This window comes from Mobula hypostoma, chromosome 25 (genome assembly GCF_963921235.1).
Source record: "Mobula hypostoma chromosome 25, sMobHyp1.1, whole genome shotgun sequence".
Lineage (NCBI taxonomy): Eukaryota > Metazoa > Chordata > Chondrichthyes > Myliobatiformes > Myliobatidae > Mobula > Mobula hypostoma.
This window is the reverse complement of record NC_086121.1, coordinates 24,695,512-24,708,561: the sequence shown is the minus strand read 5'-3', so window position 1 is coordinate 24,708,561 and position 13,050 is coordinate 24,695,512. Positions and strand designations below refer to the sequence as shown.

Below are 13,050 nucleotides of genomic sequence, written 5' to 3'. Positions count from 1 at the left end.
CCACTGAGGTCAATGAAACTAAATATTGAGCTGTGAATATTTATTCAGTGGCCACTTTATTAGGTACACCTGTACACCTCCTTGTTAATGAAAATATCTAATCAGCCAATCATGTTGCAGAAACTTGGTGCAAAGAAAGTATACTGACTTGGTCAAGAGGTTCAGTTGTTGTTCAGAATGGAGAAGAAGTGTGATCTCAGTGACTTCGACTGTAGAACGATTGTTGGTGCCAGATGGGCTGATTTGATTATCTCAGAAACCGCTGATCTCCCAGGATTTTCATGCATAACAATCTCTAGAGCTTACAGAAAATGGTGTGAGAGACAAAAAGCGTCCAGTGAGCGGCAATTTGGTGGGTGAAAACACCTTTTTAATGAGAGAGGTCAGAGGAGAATGGGCAGATTGGTTCAAGCTGACAGGAAAGCAACAGTAACTCAAGTAACCATGTGCCTGCTGAACCTCACATCACAGCGCTAAGCAGTATTGCACCCATATTGTACTGTCTCAGTACTTTTATATTTGTGTGCTGTAGCACTTACTTTTTATTCGCAGTTATTTTGTAAATAACACTATTCTTTGCATTTTTGGTTAGATGCTAACTGCATTTGTATCTGGCTTTGTATCTGTACTTGGCACAATGACAATAAAATTCAATCTAATCTAATCTAAACAGACAGGCGCGTGGAAGAGCATCTCTGACCGCACAACACGTCAAACCTTGAAGTGGACGGGCTACAGCAGCAGAAGACCATGAACATACGCTCAGTAGCCACTTTATTAGGTACAGGAGGCACCTAATGAAGTGACCGCTAACTGTAACTGGCAGACAATATACACACTGGCATAAGCATTTGTGGCTAGATGCAAAATTCCCCTTGATGTTGGTAATACATTGAATGAGGTGTGAAAGAACGTTTCTTAATAAAACTTGACCTTTGAGGACCTTAATGGAGGTCAGCTTTGAGGAAAGTGAATGGAAATCATGGTTTTTACATTATTTCCATTCGTAAATGATAGTGTTGTTCGTGTTTCGTTTGTGCATGGTATTGATGAGTTAAAGGTAGAATAGAAATTTAAAATAAACAAGAAAATAGCATGACATAATTTGAATGAATGAAAGATACATTTAGGCAGATTTTTAAGTTAAATTTTAAGAAATAATCAGTGGACACTGGGACTAAGAAATGGGATATTCACAATGGCCCACCTTTTTATTCTCACTCTCCCTCCTATCAGATTCCTTCTTCTCCATCCCTTGACCTTTCCCACCCACCTTGCTTCACCTATCACCTTCTATCTATCCTTCTTCCCACTCCCCCCCAACCTTTTTATTCTGCCGTCTTTCCCCCTTGCTTCTCAGTCCTGAAGGAGGATCTTGGCCTGAAACATCAACTGTCTGTTCATTTCCACAGGTGCTACCTGAGTTCCTCCAGCTTTTTGTACGTGTTTCTTGGGCTGCTACAAGTTAAGGCTGATTTATACTTCTGCGTCAACTCGACGCCGTAACCTACGCAAGTGGCCTACGCGCGTTGGGGGCATTTATACTTGTGTGTTGGTGTGTCTGCATCGCTCTGCAATTCGGGCACATCACGCATGCGCGCACACCTGCCCGTGCAAGGCTTCATGGTCATGGTAGTCTTTCTCTGGGAAAACCAGTTTAAAGCGAGCGTCTTTTTTCGTAAAAATGAAATGTGTCCTCCATAATTTTGGAGGTCTGTAAAGCTTTATGGAAAGTATTGCAGCCAGAGTTCCTTCCCTGCCCTTCAGTTGCCCAATGGGAAGCTATTGCAGTGTAGGAGGAAATGTGAAGCTACCAAGTGGACCACTCACAGTTGTTCGGTCTGCGTTGCCGCGACATGTGGTTACATTTTGGGAGAGGTGCGCATCAGGCTACGGCATAGGGATCCACGTAGGCTCTGTGCAGGGATCGTGGCGACGCCATACCTATGGCGTTGAGTTGACACAGAAGTATAAATCAGCCTTCAGGGAAAAGGTAGGGGAATACAGAAATAAAAGACCACTTTGCATTTAAAAAAGCACATTTGTAACCACAGGACATTTAGAACGGAGAGGAGGAGGAATTTCTTTAGCCAGAAGGTGGTGAATCTGTGGAATTCGTTACCACAGGCGGCCGAGGAGGCCACGTCATTGGGTATATTTAAGACAGAGCTTGACAGATTCTTGATTAGTCAGGGCATGAAGGGGTACTGAGAGAAAACAGGAGATTGGGACTGAGAGGGAAAACGCACCAGCTGTGATGAAATGGAGGAGTAGGTTCGATGGGCCAAATGGCCTAATTCTGTTCTTACTTCTTAATGGTATTATGGTCTTATTTGAAGCATGCCATGCTGATGATATATTTAAAATGTAACCATTTCTTGTAAGTAAAGAAATATAGCAGTTAATTTGTACACACTGAGGTCACACAGACACCAATATGGCAAACAACTAGTTATCTGCCTTTGTGGTGGAGGTGGTGACTGAGGAATAAGCAAGGGCCACAACACCTACAGGTCTACACATCAAAGTTGCTGGTGAATGCAGCAGGCCAGGCAGCATCTCTAGGAAGAGGTACAGTCGACGTTTCAGGACAAGTCCTGATGAAGGGTCTCGGCCCGAAACATCGACTGTACCTCTTCCTAGAGATGCTGCCTAGCCTGCTGCGTTCATCAGCAACTTTTATGTGTGTTGCTTGAAATTCCAGCATCTGCAGATTTCCTCGTGTTTACCTACAGGTCTATCTGCTTTTTTCAAATAGGGATCTTTTAAGAATTAAAAGGGACTTAATTCAATTCTATGGAGTGATGCTTGTATCCAGTCGTTTGAGACAAGGTCAATTGTGTTATTTTTATCATAACTTATTTTGTTAAATGTCTCGGATCTATGGGTTACAATCAGTCAACTTTGCCATTGCCTGAGATGAAGAGAAACTGGTTTTAATATAAATTTATTTTCAAGTAATGAGTTGCTGTTATGATCGGTGATCTTAATGATACATCAGGGCATAGTGAAACCAATGTATAAAGACGTTGTCACGAGCTCATTTTAATCTCCACCAAGTCATCTTCTCCACCATCGCGATGGGGCGGGGCTGTGATTATCATGTTGCAGAGACATTTTTAAAATGTTATTAAGCACTTTTGATATTTGCACAGTTACACTTCCTGCAGTACCGTGCCCATGTACAGTATTTCGATTATGTAAGAGGAGACCTCAGCAATACCTTTAGGGCATAATATAGAACTTTTTATTTTTGCTTATGGTAAAAGGACATTATTGGATGTAATATCATATTCCCGAAAGGTCATATATCCTTATATTCCTGAACAAATCCTTTGGAATAGCATTAGCCTTGTACACTTTATTACGTTACAGAATTTAAATTGTTAAATAAGCAAGTAACTATGCAAGTCTATATACAAGATCAGATAAACAGGAAATTTAGATCTAAGACAGACAAAGTTGCTATCTATGTTATTGATCTTTGTGTCCTACAGCAGAAGTCACACACACACACACACACACACACACACACACACACAGAACATCCATTATCTCCATTATCACTGCATATAATGAATCTCTCACTTATGTGGAACAACAAAGCACTTAATGTGTCTGTCACTAGAATACAAATCATAGGTCAGTAATGGAAGCATAATTTAAATGGTGTCACTAAATGTGGTGGAATTGTCAGTTATCCCATTTTACAGGCTTTGCTCATTATTTCCTTGCTTAAAAGGGTTGAGATGATATTTTACAATAATATATTGGCAGGAAGCAGTGATAAACACCAGCACATGCTGCATTCTGCATTACTTCTGGCCTTACTCTGCATTACAATAAAGCAGTGCTCAACGCAATCTTCTCAGATCTTAATCTCAGTTCTGAAAGTCTGTTGCACGTGCTCAGTGTGCTTGGCCGGATGCCTCTTTGCTTTAATTGTCAGTGTCCCGTCGTCACCCAAGGCGGACGTCACAGAGGTGGGGTCCACGTCATCTGGTAGCTGGCATTTGTGTGTGAATGTGTTCATGACAGTTCCATCTGCAGCAAGCTGAAAATGAAATACAATTGCTTTGCATTTGTACAAGTGATAGATTTTGAGCATGGAAGATACAAAGGATCCCTCATAATTGTACAAGTAAGGCTACAGATCTGAATTGTTGCTGTTTTTGAGAGGATGAGAGGCATCATTCTCAAAGAAATTATTACTAATATTTAATGGCATCACATCAAAGGCACAGAGACCCTTAACATGTTTTTTTGTCTTGAGAGAGAAATGGTCAAATAGAACGAACAATTGTTCATCCTGCCTTTGTCCGGCTTTGCCACATTAGGGAGGAGTGGGGTGGATCTTGTTTGGATTCATAATTCTGGAGGAAGGATGTTGTTTCTTAAGCACTTTAGTTGCATTTTCGGAACTATCGTTTGTCCGACCCTAATCTTATCTGCTTTTTGATGATAACCAATTGAAAATTGCCAGCTGTGCATGCTGAAAATGTCCCAAGTGTAATTCTAACAAATAAAGCTTTGCACCAATAATGTTATCTTTAGATTTTTCTGTGTTTAATTTATATCGGGGGCAATTTTGGACTTTGGCAAAACTTTATTAAAAAGTCCTGGCTATCTTGTAGTTTGCAAGCAGTGGCCTGGTGGTAGGTTGGAACTGGTAACATAGTGTTTGTGTGTTTACACTCCCATCATAACAACACAAGAAAGTGGATGTAATCTGTTTATATATGATGTAAAGCCTAAACATCCCTGTAGGAGATGCTGGATTATTGAAGTACTGAGCAAATTCGTTAATAATCCTTCAGGAGTGAATTCCAAATGGTTCTGAATTTCAATTATTATCAATTCCCCCAGTAATACACATAAATGCAGGCATGCTCTCATCCCAAAGAATAAATATTTAAAATGTGATGAGTACTTTCTCTAATTATTTTTTTTTACAGATCGGTGGTAGTATTTTTCCGATGTGGACAAATATAATGCAAATTGAATGTAATGTAGGACATAACAAGATATGGTTGTATGTTTTCTTCCCTGAAGCAAACTGTAAGCTGAAGTACACCATAAACTGTGGAATATTTCTTATGTTTTCTGTTCTTATTGAACCTTTGACAGGAGTTTGAGTATGAAATAATGGTTGAGGGACTGTAACTAGTTTCTGAAAAATTTCAAACACTATACTCTGCAAACTTGGGTGGCAGGGTGGAGATATGTCTCAACCAAAGGAGGCATGAGGCGCTACTTCCCTCCGCCAGCCTGCAGGTTACCCTTGGGCAAGGTGTAGCGCCTGCTTAGCCCCCCCGATCAGGGTCACAGGAAGCCATGGGAGCAGGGGGATGGTCATATGAGCAGCCAGTGCATCTCACAAGTCCTGGCTGTGCGACTAGTGATGCCAGGCAGACAATCTCTGAAGGGTATGGGGTCATCCAACTTGTGAGGACACTGCCCAGGAGAAGTCAATGGCAAACTACTTATGTAGGGAAATTCGCCAAGAACAATCATGGCCATGGAAAGACTATGATCACCTATGTTATAACGGACGAACAAACTGCTAAGTGAGGGAGCTCATTCAAATATATGGTACACTAAACTGTTGGGCAAGGCAGACCAAAAGTTTCAAGGTAGGAATAAATATAATAAAATGCAAAAAAAAAGACTGAATTTACAAGGAAATTCTTTACTCAAAGTTTGAAGTAATCTGACACAGCCTTCTGGACACAAAACCACCAGTGATTTCAGTAATGGCTGGATCCTGCAATAATTGAGCTGAGCTCCTGGTGATAAATGCCTTTAATCGATTTAAACTGCTTTCCTTGTTACTTAAGATCTGAATTTCTTTCTCCCCTGCATTGGCAGAGGATTGGAGAAATGTACTGGATAATATGCTGAAGATGAAAGCTGACTCGTTAATGGCCTTTTGAGTGCAAAACCAAGGGAGTGGTAGCAATGGAGAGACATCAAATAAGACTTTTAGGCAGCTTAGTGAAATCATTCCTTATACGGTGAGGGAAAAGAAGAAATAGCAGTAAAAATAAACAGGGTTGTTAATACTTGCACCTATGCTTACAGAAACCAACATGTGGAACCTGCTTCTATGACAAAAGAGAACAAAATAAATCGAGCAAATAAGGGGATTTTACCAACATGAGAAATTCTGCAAATGCTGGAAATCCGAAGCAAGCCACACAAAATGCTGGAGGAACTCAGCAGGCCAGGCAGCATCTATGGAAATGAATAAACAGTCGACATTTAGGGCCGACAGCCCTCCTCAGGACTGAGGAGGGAGGGGGAAGATGCCAGAGTAAAAAGGTGGAGGGGAGGGGAAGCGAAAGAGGTTACCGAGAAGGTGATGGGTGAAGCCAGGTGGGTGGGAAAGGTCAAGGGCAGGAGAAGAAAGAATCTGATAGGAGAGGACAGTAGGCCATGGGGAAAAGGGAGGGAGGAAGTGACGCATGGGGATTTTAGATGGGAATTTTCCTAGTTATCATTGCATCTGGGAATGTGCATTGTACTAGGCCCAAGCTGTTTACCGTATTTACGGAACACTGTTCTGTATAATTCTACCTTACCTCATCTCCACAGGGCACTTCCACTTTCTTGTTTGTGTTTTTACAGAGGATTCTGGCCAGAATCAAGTGGAATATTTTGGCAGAAATGGATCATTTTGATGATCTTGGCCAGAGTATGACTGTGAAGTGCGTGTGTCTCTTTGGGGTAAGGGTTTGGGTTTGGAGTTGGTGCTGATGTCAGCAGCGAGAACCTCCGTTTATTAACAGAGGGATGAATCTCTTTACTTAAAAATGCTACAGCTTTCTGTCTTTTCATGCTAAGTGTTAAGCTGAAGAAAAGTTCACCGAAATAAATTTTAATTAAGGAAACATTTTGTTGCGATGAGTTTTTTTTTAATTGCTGGAGCCAGGTCTGAAATGCGTTGGCTGAAAGGAGAGAGGAAGCAGATTCAATTGCGACATTCAGAAGAGATATAAATAAATTCTTGAAGGCAAAAAGTTCTCAAGGGAAAGAGGAAGAACAGAGGAGTGAGATTAATTGGAGAACTTCTGCAAGAAGCAGTCTTAGGCACATTGAACCGAATTCCCTTCTTCTGCTACACATCATTCTATGATCCTGTGAATGTTTGGCACTTTTGGAAAGTAAACAATTCCGGCTGAACGTGGCTTCAAATGCAATTGGAATGTGTAATTCTTAGAATAAATTCCCAGCATCAAAACTAACTTTGTTGCTGCCATCATGAGTTTGAGGCAGAGCATGGCCACAGTTCAGGAAGCCGGTTATTTTCAGAGCTTATGAGGTACAGCACATCTGTTTATAATTAATTATCATTTGTAACATAGAAAAGTTACATGCTGCAACTGGATTCTGGATCGGAGGGCAGTAACGTGATTGGAAGTTCACGGCTTGGTGAGGTGATAGTGGTGGGGAAAATGGAGTAGAAAGTGGAGGCAGATTTTCTGTGCGCTTTTCCCTCATTTCCACTGAACACTCACCACTCGTGTCATTAACAATATGCACAGTGGTGACCATGTATCAGACAGAGCTGGGCAAAAGATGAAACTTAGTGATGGCAGACAGTAGAACCTCATGGTAAGCCATGAAAGTTGTAGAATGTGTGTCCCCCCCTCCTCTCTCCTTCCTTTATTCCCCATACTGACCTTTTACTTCTCATCTGCCTATCACTTTCCCCTGGGTCCCCTCCTCCTTCCCTTTCTCCTATGGTCTGCTCTCCTCTCCTATCAGATTCTTTCTTCTCCAGCCCTTGACCTTTCCCACCAACCTGGCTTCACCTATCACCTTCCACCTAGCCTCCATCCCCTCCCACCCCCAGCTTTTAATTCAGGCATCTTCCCCCTTCCTTCTCAGTTGTGAAGAAGGGTCTCGGCCTGAAAAGTCAACTGTTTATTCATTTCCATAGATGCTGCCTGACACAGGGTTCCTCCAGCATTTTGTGTATGGTGCTTTGGACTTGCAGCATTTGCAGACTTTCTCAAGTTTATGTATGTTTAGGAGTTGGTCTTTGAGTATTGAGTGTGATACAATAGCTGAGACACGTAAATGCTCTGAAAATAAGAGTCTTGAAGCCAGATAAAAAAAAGTGGTGTAAGAACCATTGATATAGCAGTCTGTGCACCCTGGAGGCCTGTAGAATTGAACCAGCTGAAATTCATTTCAGTATTTTTCTCCTTGTCTTGTGGCTTTAATCGTGACAGAAATAAAGAGTTGGTTAATGATACCTTACCTTCTCAGCATGGACTTCAATCTGATTGTTAGAGGTGGTAACGATAATATCTTCAGGAGAGAAATCGCTCACATCCACTGTGAATTGATAGTTGTCTCCCAGGGTCTTTACGTTGCCCATACTTCCCGGGCGGCCTATTTGGGCAGAACACATTGTCCAATTCCATCAGAAATGTCCATATTTACATTAAGTGAATGAGTTTGACTGTGTCTGTGGCGATTAGGTGTAAATCGCCTAAATTAGGTGTTTAAGTGTTGAGAATTAGTTCCCTGATGTGTAAAGCTTGTAACCCTGATTCTCAAGTTTGTAGATGACAAAATATATTGTGCAGATTCCAGTGAGGGTCATGTGCTAAGGAACACACGAGTATCAAATGTTGCTCAATGTTTTCCTTGCGTGGAAAAGGTAGAAGGCATTAGAATAAAATGAGATTTAAAACGTGAGGGAGCATAGTTTAAAAATAAAACATTCCTCAAGTTCAGTAGACAAGATTACCTTGAAATACCTCGATTCACATCGTCAAGACATGTTCTAAGTTCAATCATAATTAACTAGAAACTGCTGGTATTTCCACCACCTTCTGCTTTTATTTCAGATTTGTAGCATCTGCATCATTTCTCTTTTGGTTCCTAAATTTCAGTCACTAGCCCGAACAATCCTAACATGGATGGTGGTCAGCACACTTTCAGATAGTCTCAGGATTATGATACTGAGTGACAAATAGAGAGGAGGTGGGCATGTTCTATATAAGTGTGATGATAAGTTAGCAATTCAGTACCAAATATGCGAATGATATTTTCAGCACTGTGCTAAAGAGCATGAGTCACTACTGCACCCAGAGGTGATTAATTAGAAATCAGCAGTATGACCTTTCCATCCCATTAACATTCCAGCTGCAAGCAGATTATAAAGTGTGCATGCTTTTCTGATGAAGCAGTAAATGAGTAAACAGTCAGGTTTGGAATATGAGTTATGCATGCCCAGTTCAGAAGCCTTTAATTGGGCACATCATCTGACAGAAGATCCAGATGTCCACAGAGTCTCAATCTGATTACTTTCAAAGTAGTATTAGCCAAAATGGAGGGCAGCCCTGTAATGGAGTTTGACCATTCAAAGGACATTTGCTTGTTTTCTTTTCAATGAAGATCTTTTCTGTTCTTTTCTGCTTCCATTTGCACATTTATCTTTTCCTTGAATTTTCTTCCGAATGTTCTTCTTCTACTTTAAGAATATTTTAAACCTTTTTATTTTCTTTATTGCAGGAGGCATTAAAGCCTGACTCCATCACTGTTGACAAAAGTGGAGTGCCTGAGTAAAGTGGCCATTCTTGACCTTGAAGTTTTGACACGGTAGTGTAGTGGTTCAAAGAAGGCTTTACAGTATAAGAGCCCCAGGCTCAATTCCCGCTACTGCCTGTAAGGAGTTTGTATGTTCTCCCCGTGTCCGCATGGGTTTCCTCCGGGGTCTCTGGTTTCCTCCTACAGTCCAAAGATGTGCTGGTTGGTAGGTTACTTGGTCATTGTAAATTGTCCCTTGATTAGGCTAGGATTTAATCAGGGCATTGCTGGGTGACATGGCTTAAAGAGCCGGAAGGGCCTATTCCACACTGTATCTCAATAAATAAATAAAGTTTAGAGCGTATTAGAGCTTTTGCTTATTCAAATGCACAGTCTTCAAGCAGGATTGCGAGGAAGAGATAAAGAGCAGAAGTTAGAGATGATGCCCACCACCCTCTCCATGCTCACTAGTCCCTCAGTATGAAGATCCTGAGGCTACTTGAAACATTACATCAGCCATATTGGGATTGGCTAACAGAACATGTTGGTGATGCAAATTAGGAACCAAAAGCAAAATGCTGCAGATGCTGGAAATCTGAAATAAAAAAAATAGAAAATGGTGGAAATACTGAGGTCAGATACTGCAGGACTTGTTTGCACCATTTTCTCTTTATTTACAACTGAAATTAGAGCAATTCTTGTCACGTGACCTAATAATCAACAAATCAATAAAAAATCAATATTGAAAATCAATATTGCAGGCCTTACATATGAGAGATTAAAAAATCAGAGAGATATCATTTACTTTGCAACATGTCACGAGTATCTGAATAACTTTGAGGGTTTCAGATGTTGTTCCATCATAAATTGGAGGTTTACTATAGGTGCTGATTAAGTAAGCTAATGTGGTTTAAGTAGTTTCGTGCAATAATTGTTACTGAGTTTTCAAAGCTTCTCTCTGCTGGAACTGCAAAGCTATAAAAATTATCCCTTGCACATTTGTAATCTTAAACAAATTGGCACTAATGATTTAATCCTAGATGCTGGAACGTCGCTGTGAAGTTGAGACAGCAAGACACAATTGAAATTGATTCACAAGATGGGGATACTGAAATTAAACCAGGATAATTTTATTAAGCCCTTTCACTTACTGCTCTCAGGGAAGGTCACTGTGTTCAAATGATCTCTCTTTCTCTCCCTCCCTCGACGCTGTCAGGGTTTAGTACTGGCGCAAGGTTTAATCGACCTGGTTTGTGGATTGTGGACTCTAATGCACGCTTATGATGTGTTCTAGTTTCTGGTTTCTTGTTGCTTTTTTTTTGTTGCTAGCTTGGGCAATTTTGAATTGTGGCAGTCCGCAGATAACAAACTCTGAGCTGAACTAATATGCATTAAATATGCAGGTTGATTTTGTGGTTTTATATCCTATATTTTCCCATGTATTTTTTGTTACCGTTTGTGCAGATTTTTTTTGTGCGGGGTGGTTTGATATTTTTTTGAATGGGTTCCATAGTTCTTCTTTGTTTGATGGCTGTCTCTGAAGACAAATCTCAGAGATGTATACTGCATACATAATTTATAATAAATGTACTTTGAATCTTTGAAGTAATATTATTTATAGCTTCCTGTTAATTTTATTTAGGTGTTTATCACCCCCAGTCCTCTTTTAATCTACTACACTGCTAAGGGACCTTCTGTTTTATTTTTTGAAGATGACTAATCTGATACTTACGTCAGCTTAACAGTGCCAAGTTAATGCCCATAGATCTTTTTTTGGTCATGTCTAGGTGTTTTAATTTGCTCCCTAAAATTAATTCAGACAATTTATAAATATGCACAATAGCCATAATCATACATATCTGAAACATAACAATCCGTCACAAGATATGAATTTAATCACTTGCAAGAAATCTTAATTTAATTTTATTTGTCTTGACTTAATATATATTTTTTCATGGATACATTAAAGTACGGAGCTATAATCCCATAGGATTACACATCCATGTCATGATCAATCCCCTGGTCTGTGATCTTCTGATCATTATTTTCCACTTGCAGAATTAAATTCCTTTATATACACATTTGTAGGCAATGTAAAATGCTTCAAATTTTAAATAACAACATCAGTTTAAATAGCAAAGCCAAACCGGCACCCCTTCCCTTTGGTCATCATGGTGTTAGGAAAAAGGTGTGACTGTTGGTTTGGACCGATGTCACTGACCTGAAAATCCCACTTGCTCATTCCGTGGCCTCAAGAAGCTTCCATGGATGATTGAGGACTTCTCAAACTCGTCCCCAAAAAGACCCCTTGTTTTATCCATGCACTGATCCAAGCTTGGAGCCGACGCAGAGGAGGAGGAGGTCGTGGTGTTCTGATGAAAGCAACGCTCAGATTTGAAAGCAGTTGAAGATCTTACACTCATGGAAGGCAGACAGACTTTTAATCACAAATGTCTAAGTAAGCGGTTCCTTTCTAGCAACCCTCAAGGACGTGGCAATGCTGGATAAGCTTCTGAAGTCTGGATCGTCTTTTGTGCTCCAGTGGTATTCTACTCTGCTTTTATACGGTCTCCTACCAACTAGCCTGACAGCCGATGTTAAAGCCTGATGTTAATTTTAGCCCTGGCCACATCAGGCATGCAGTTGTGAAAACTCTAACAGATGAAAGCTTGCCAGAGCTCTACAAACAAACGGAGTGATCCAGGAATATGTCCTCATAGCACGCATTCCAAAACTGCTCAATGGAGAACCTAAAAAAGCAATCTGGTTCCTGGCATGGCAACTCTCGTTAAAGCTGTGGCACTGCTATCCAGAATCCGCAAAATGCTTTATATAGACTTGCAGCGACTGGTTGGGAGAATTGCAAAGATTCGAGAAATGTCAGATTAGCCTTTTGAACTTAAGCTACCCTGGAATTAGTCAATAAAAGTTGTTAATACAGTTGCAATTTCTTTAAGGAGATGCTGTCATAACTTGCTGAGCTCCTCCAGCATTTTGTGTGTATTGCTCAAGATTTCCTGCATCTGCGGAATCTCTTGTGCTAAACGTCCCATCTGGGATGCTTCATTTAAAAGATGTTGAAACCTTAATATTACTTCTGTATATTTATAATTCCCATTGCAGTAAATCTACTATCAAACAATTCATAAGTCCTAACGTTTGGCATCTTGCTCACTTGGTGAAGTTAGCCACACGTCCTTCATGTTCTCCAGAGTGCTGGTTCCTGCACTCCATCTCTACTCGCTAGGATACCTGGTACCTGTATATGGTACCTGTTATGTTTGATCTTAATGAAGGCAAACTTGGTGTGGGTTTACTCTAGAACATTTTATTACTGAACTGTAGCTCAACACAGGGCACGTGTGACCCCCTCCCCCCCTCCCCCCACCATCGTAGCTTCTGGTCCCTGGTGAACCGCCCACATTTTGCCCAGTGGGAACTGAAGTTCTTTATTATGCACACACAATAACACATCTACCCCTTTAAAGAAAAACAAACAAAATATTG

General features: G+C 40.7%; 1 protein-coding gene across 1 annotated transcript; it reads right to left on the bottom strand.

The window, feature by feature from the left end:
• Positions 1 to 3,224: 3,224 nt before the first annotated feature.
• Positions 3,225 to 12,110, bottom strand: hspb7 (heat shock protein family, member 7 (cardiovascular)). Its single transcript, XM_063032955.1, has 3 exons — positions 11,765 to 12,110; positions 8,267 to 8,400; positions 3,225 to 4,054 (listed from the first exon to the last, which is right to left on the bottom strand). The coding sequence occupies exons 1-3, from the start codon at positions 11,964 to 11,966 to the stop codon at positions 3,869 to 3,871; spliced, it is 522 nt and encodes a 173-aa protein (XP_062889025.1). The 5' UTR covers positions 11,967 to 12,110; the 3' UTR covers positions 3,225 to 3,868.
• Between the last annotated feature and the right edge of the window lie 940 nt (positions 12,111 to 13,050).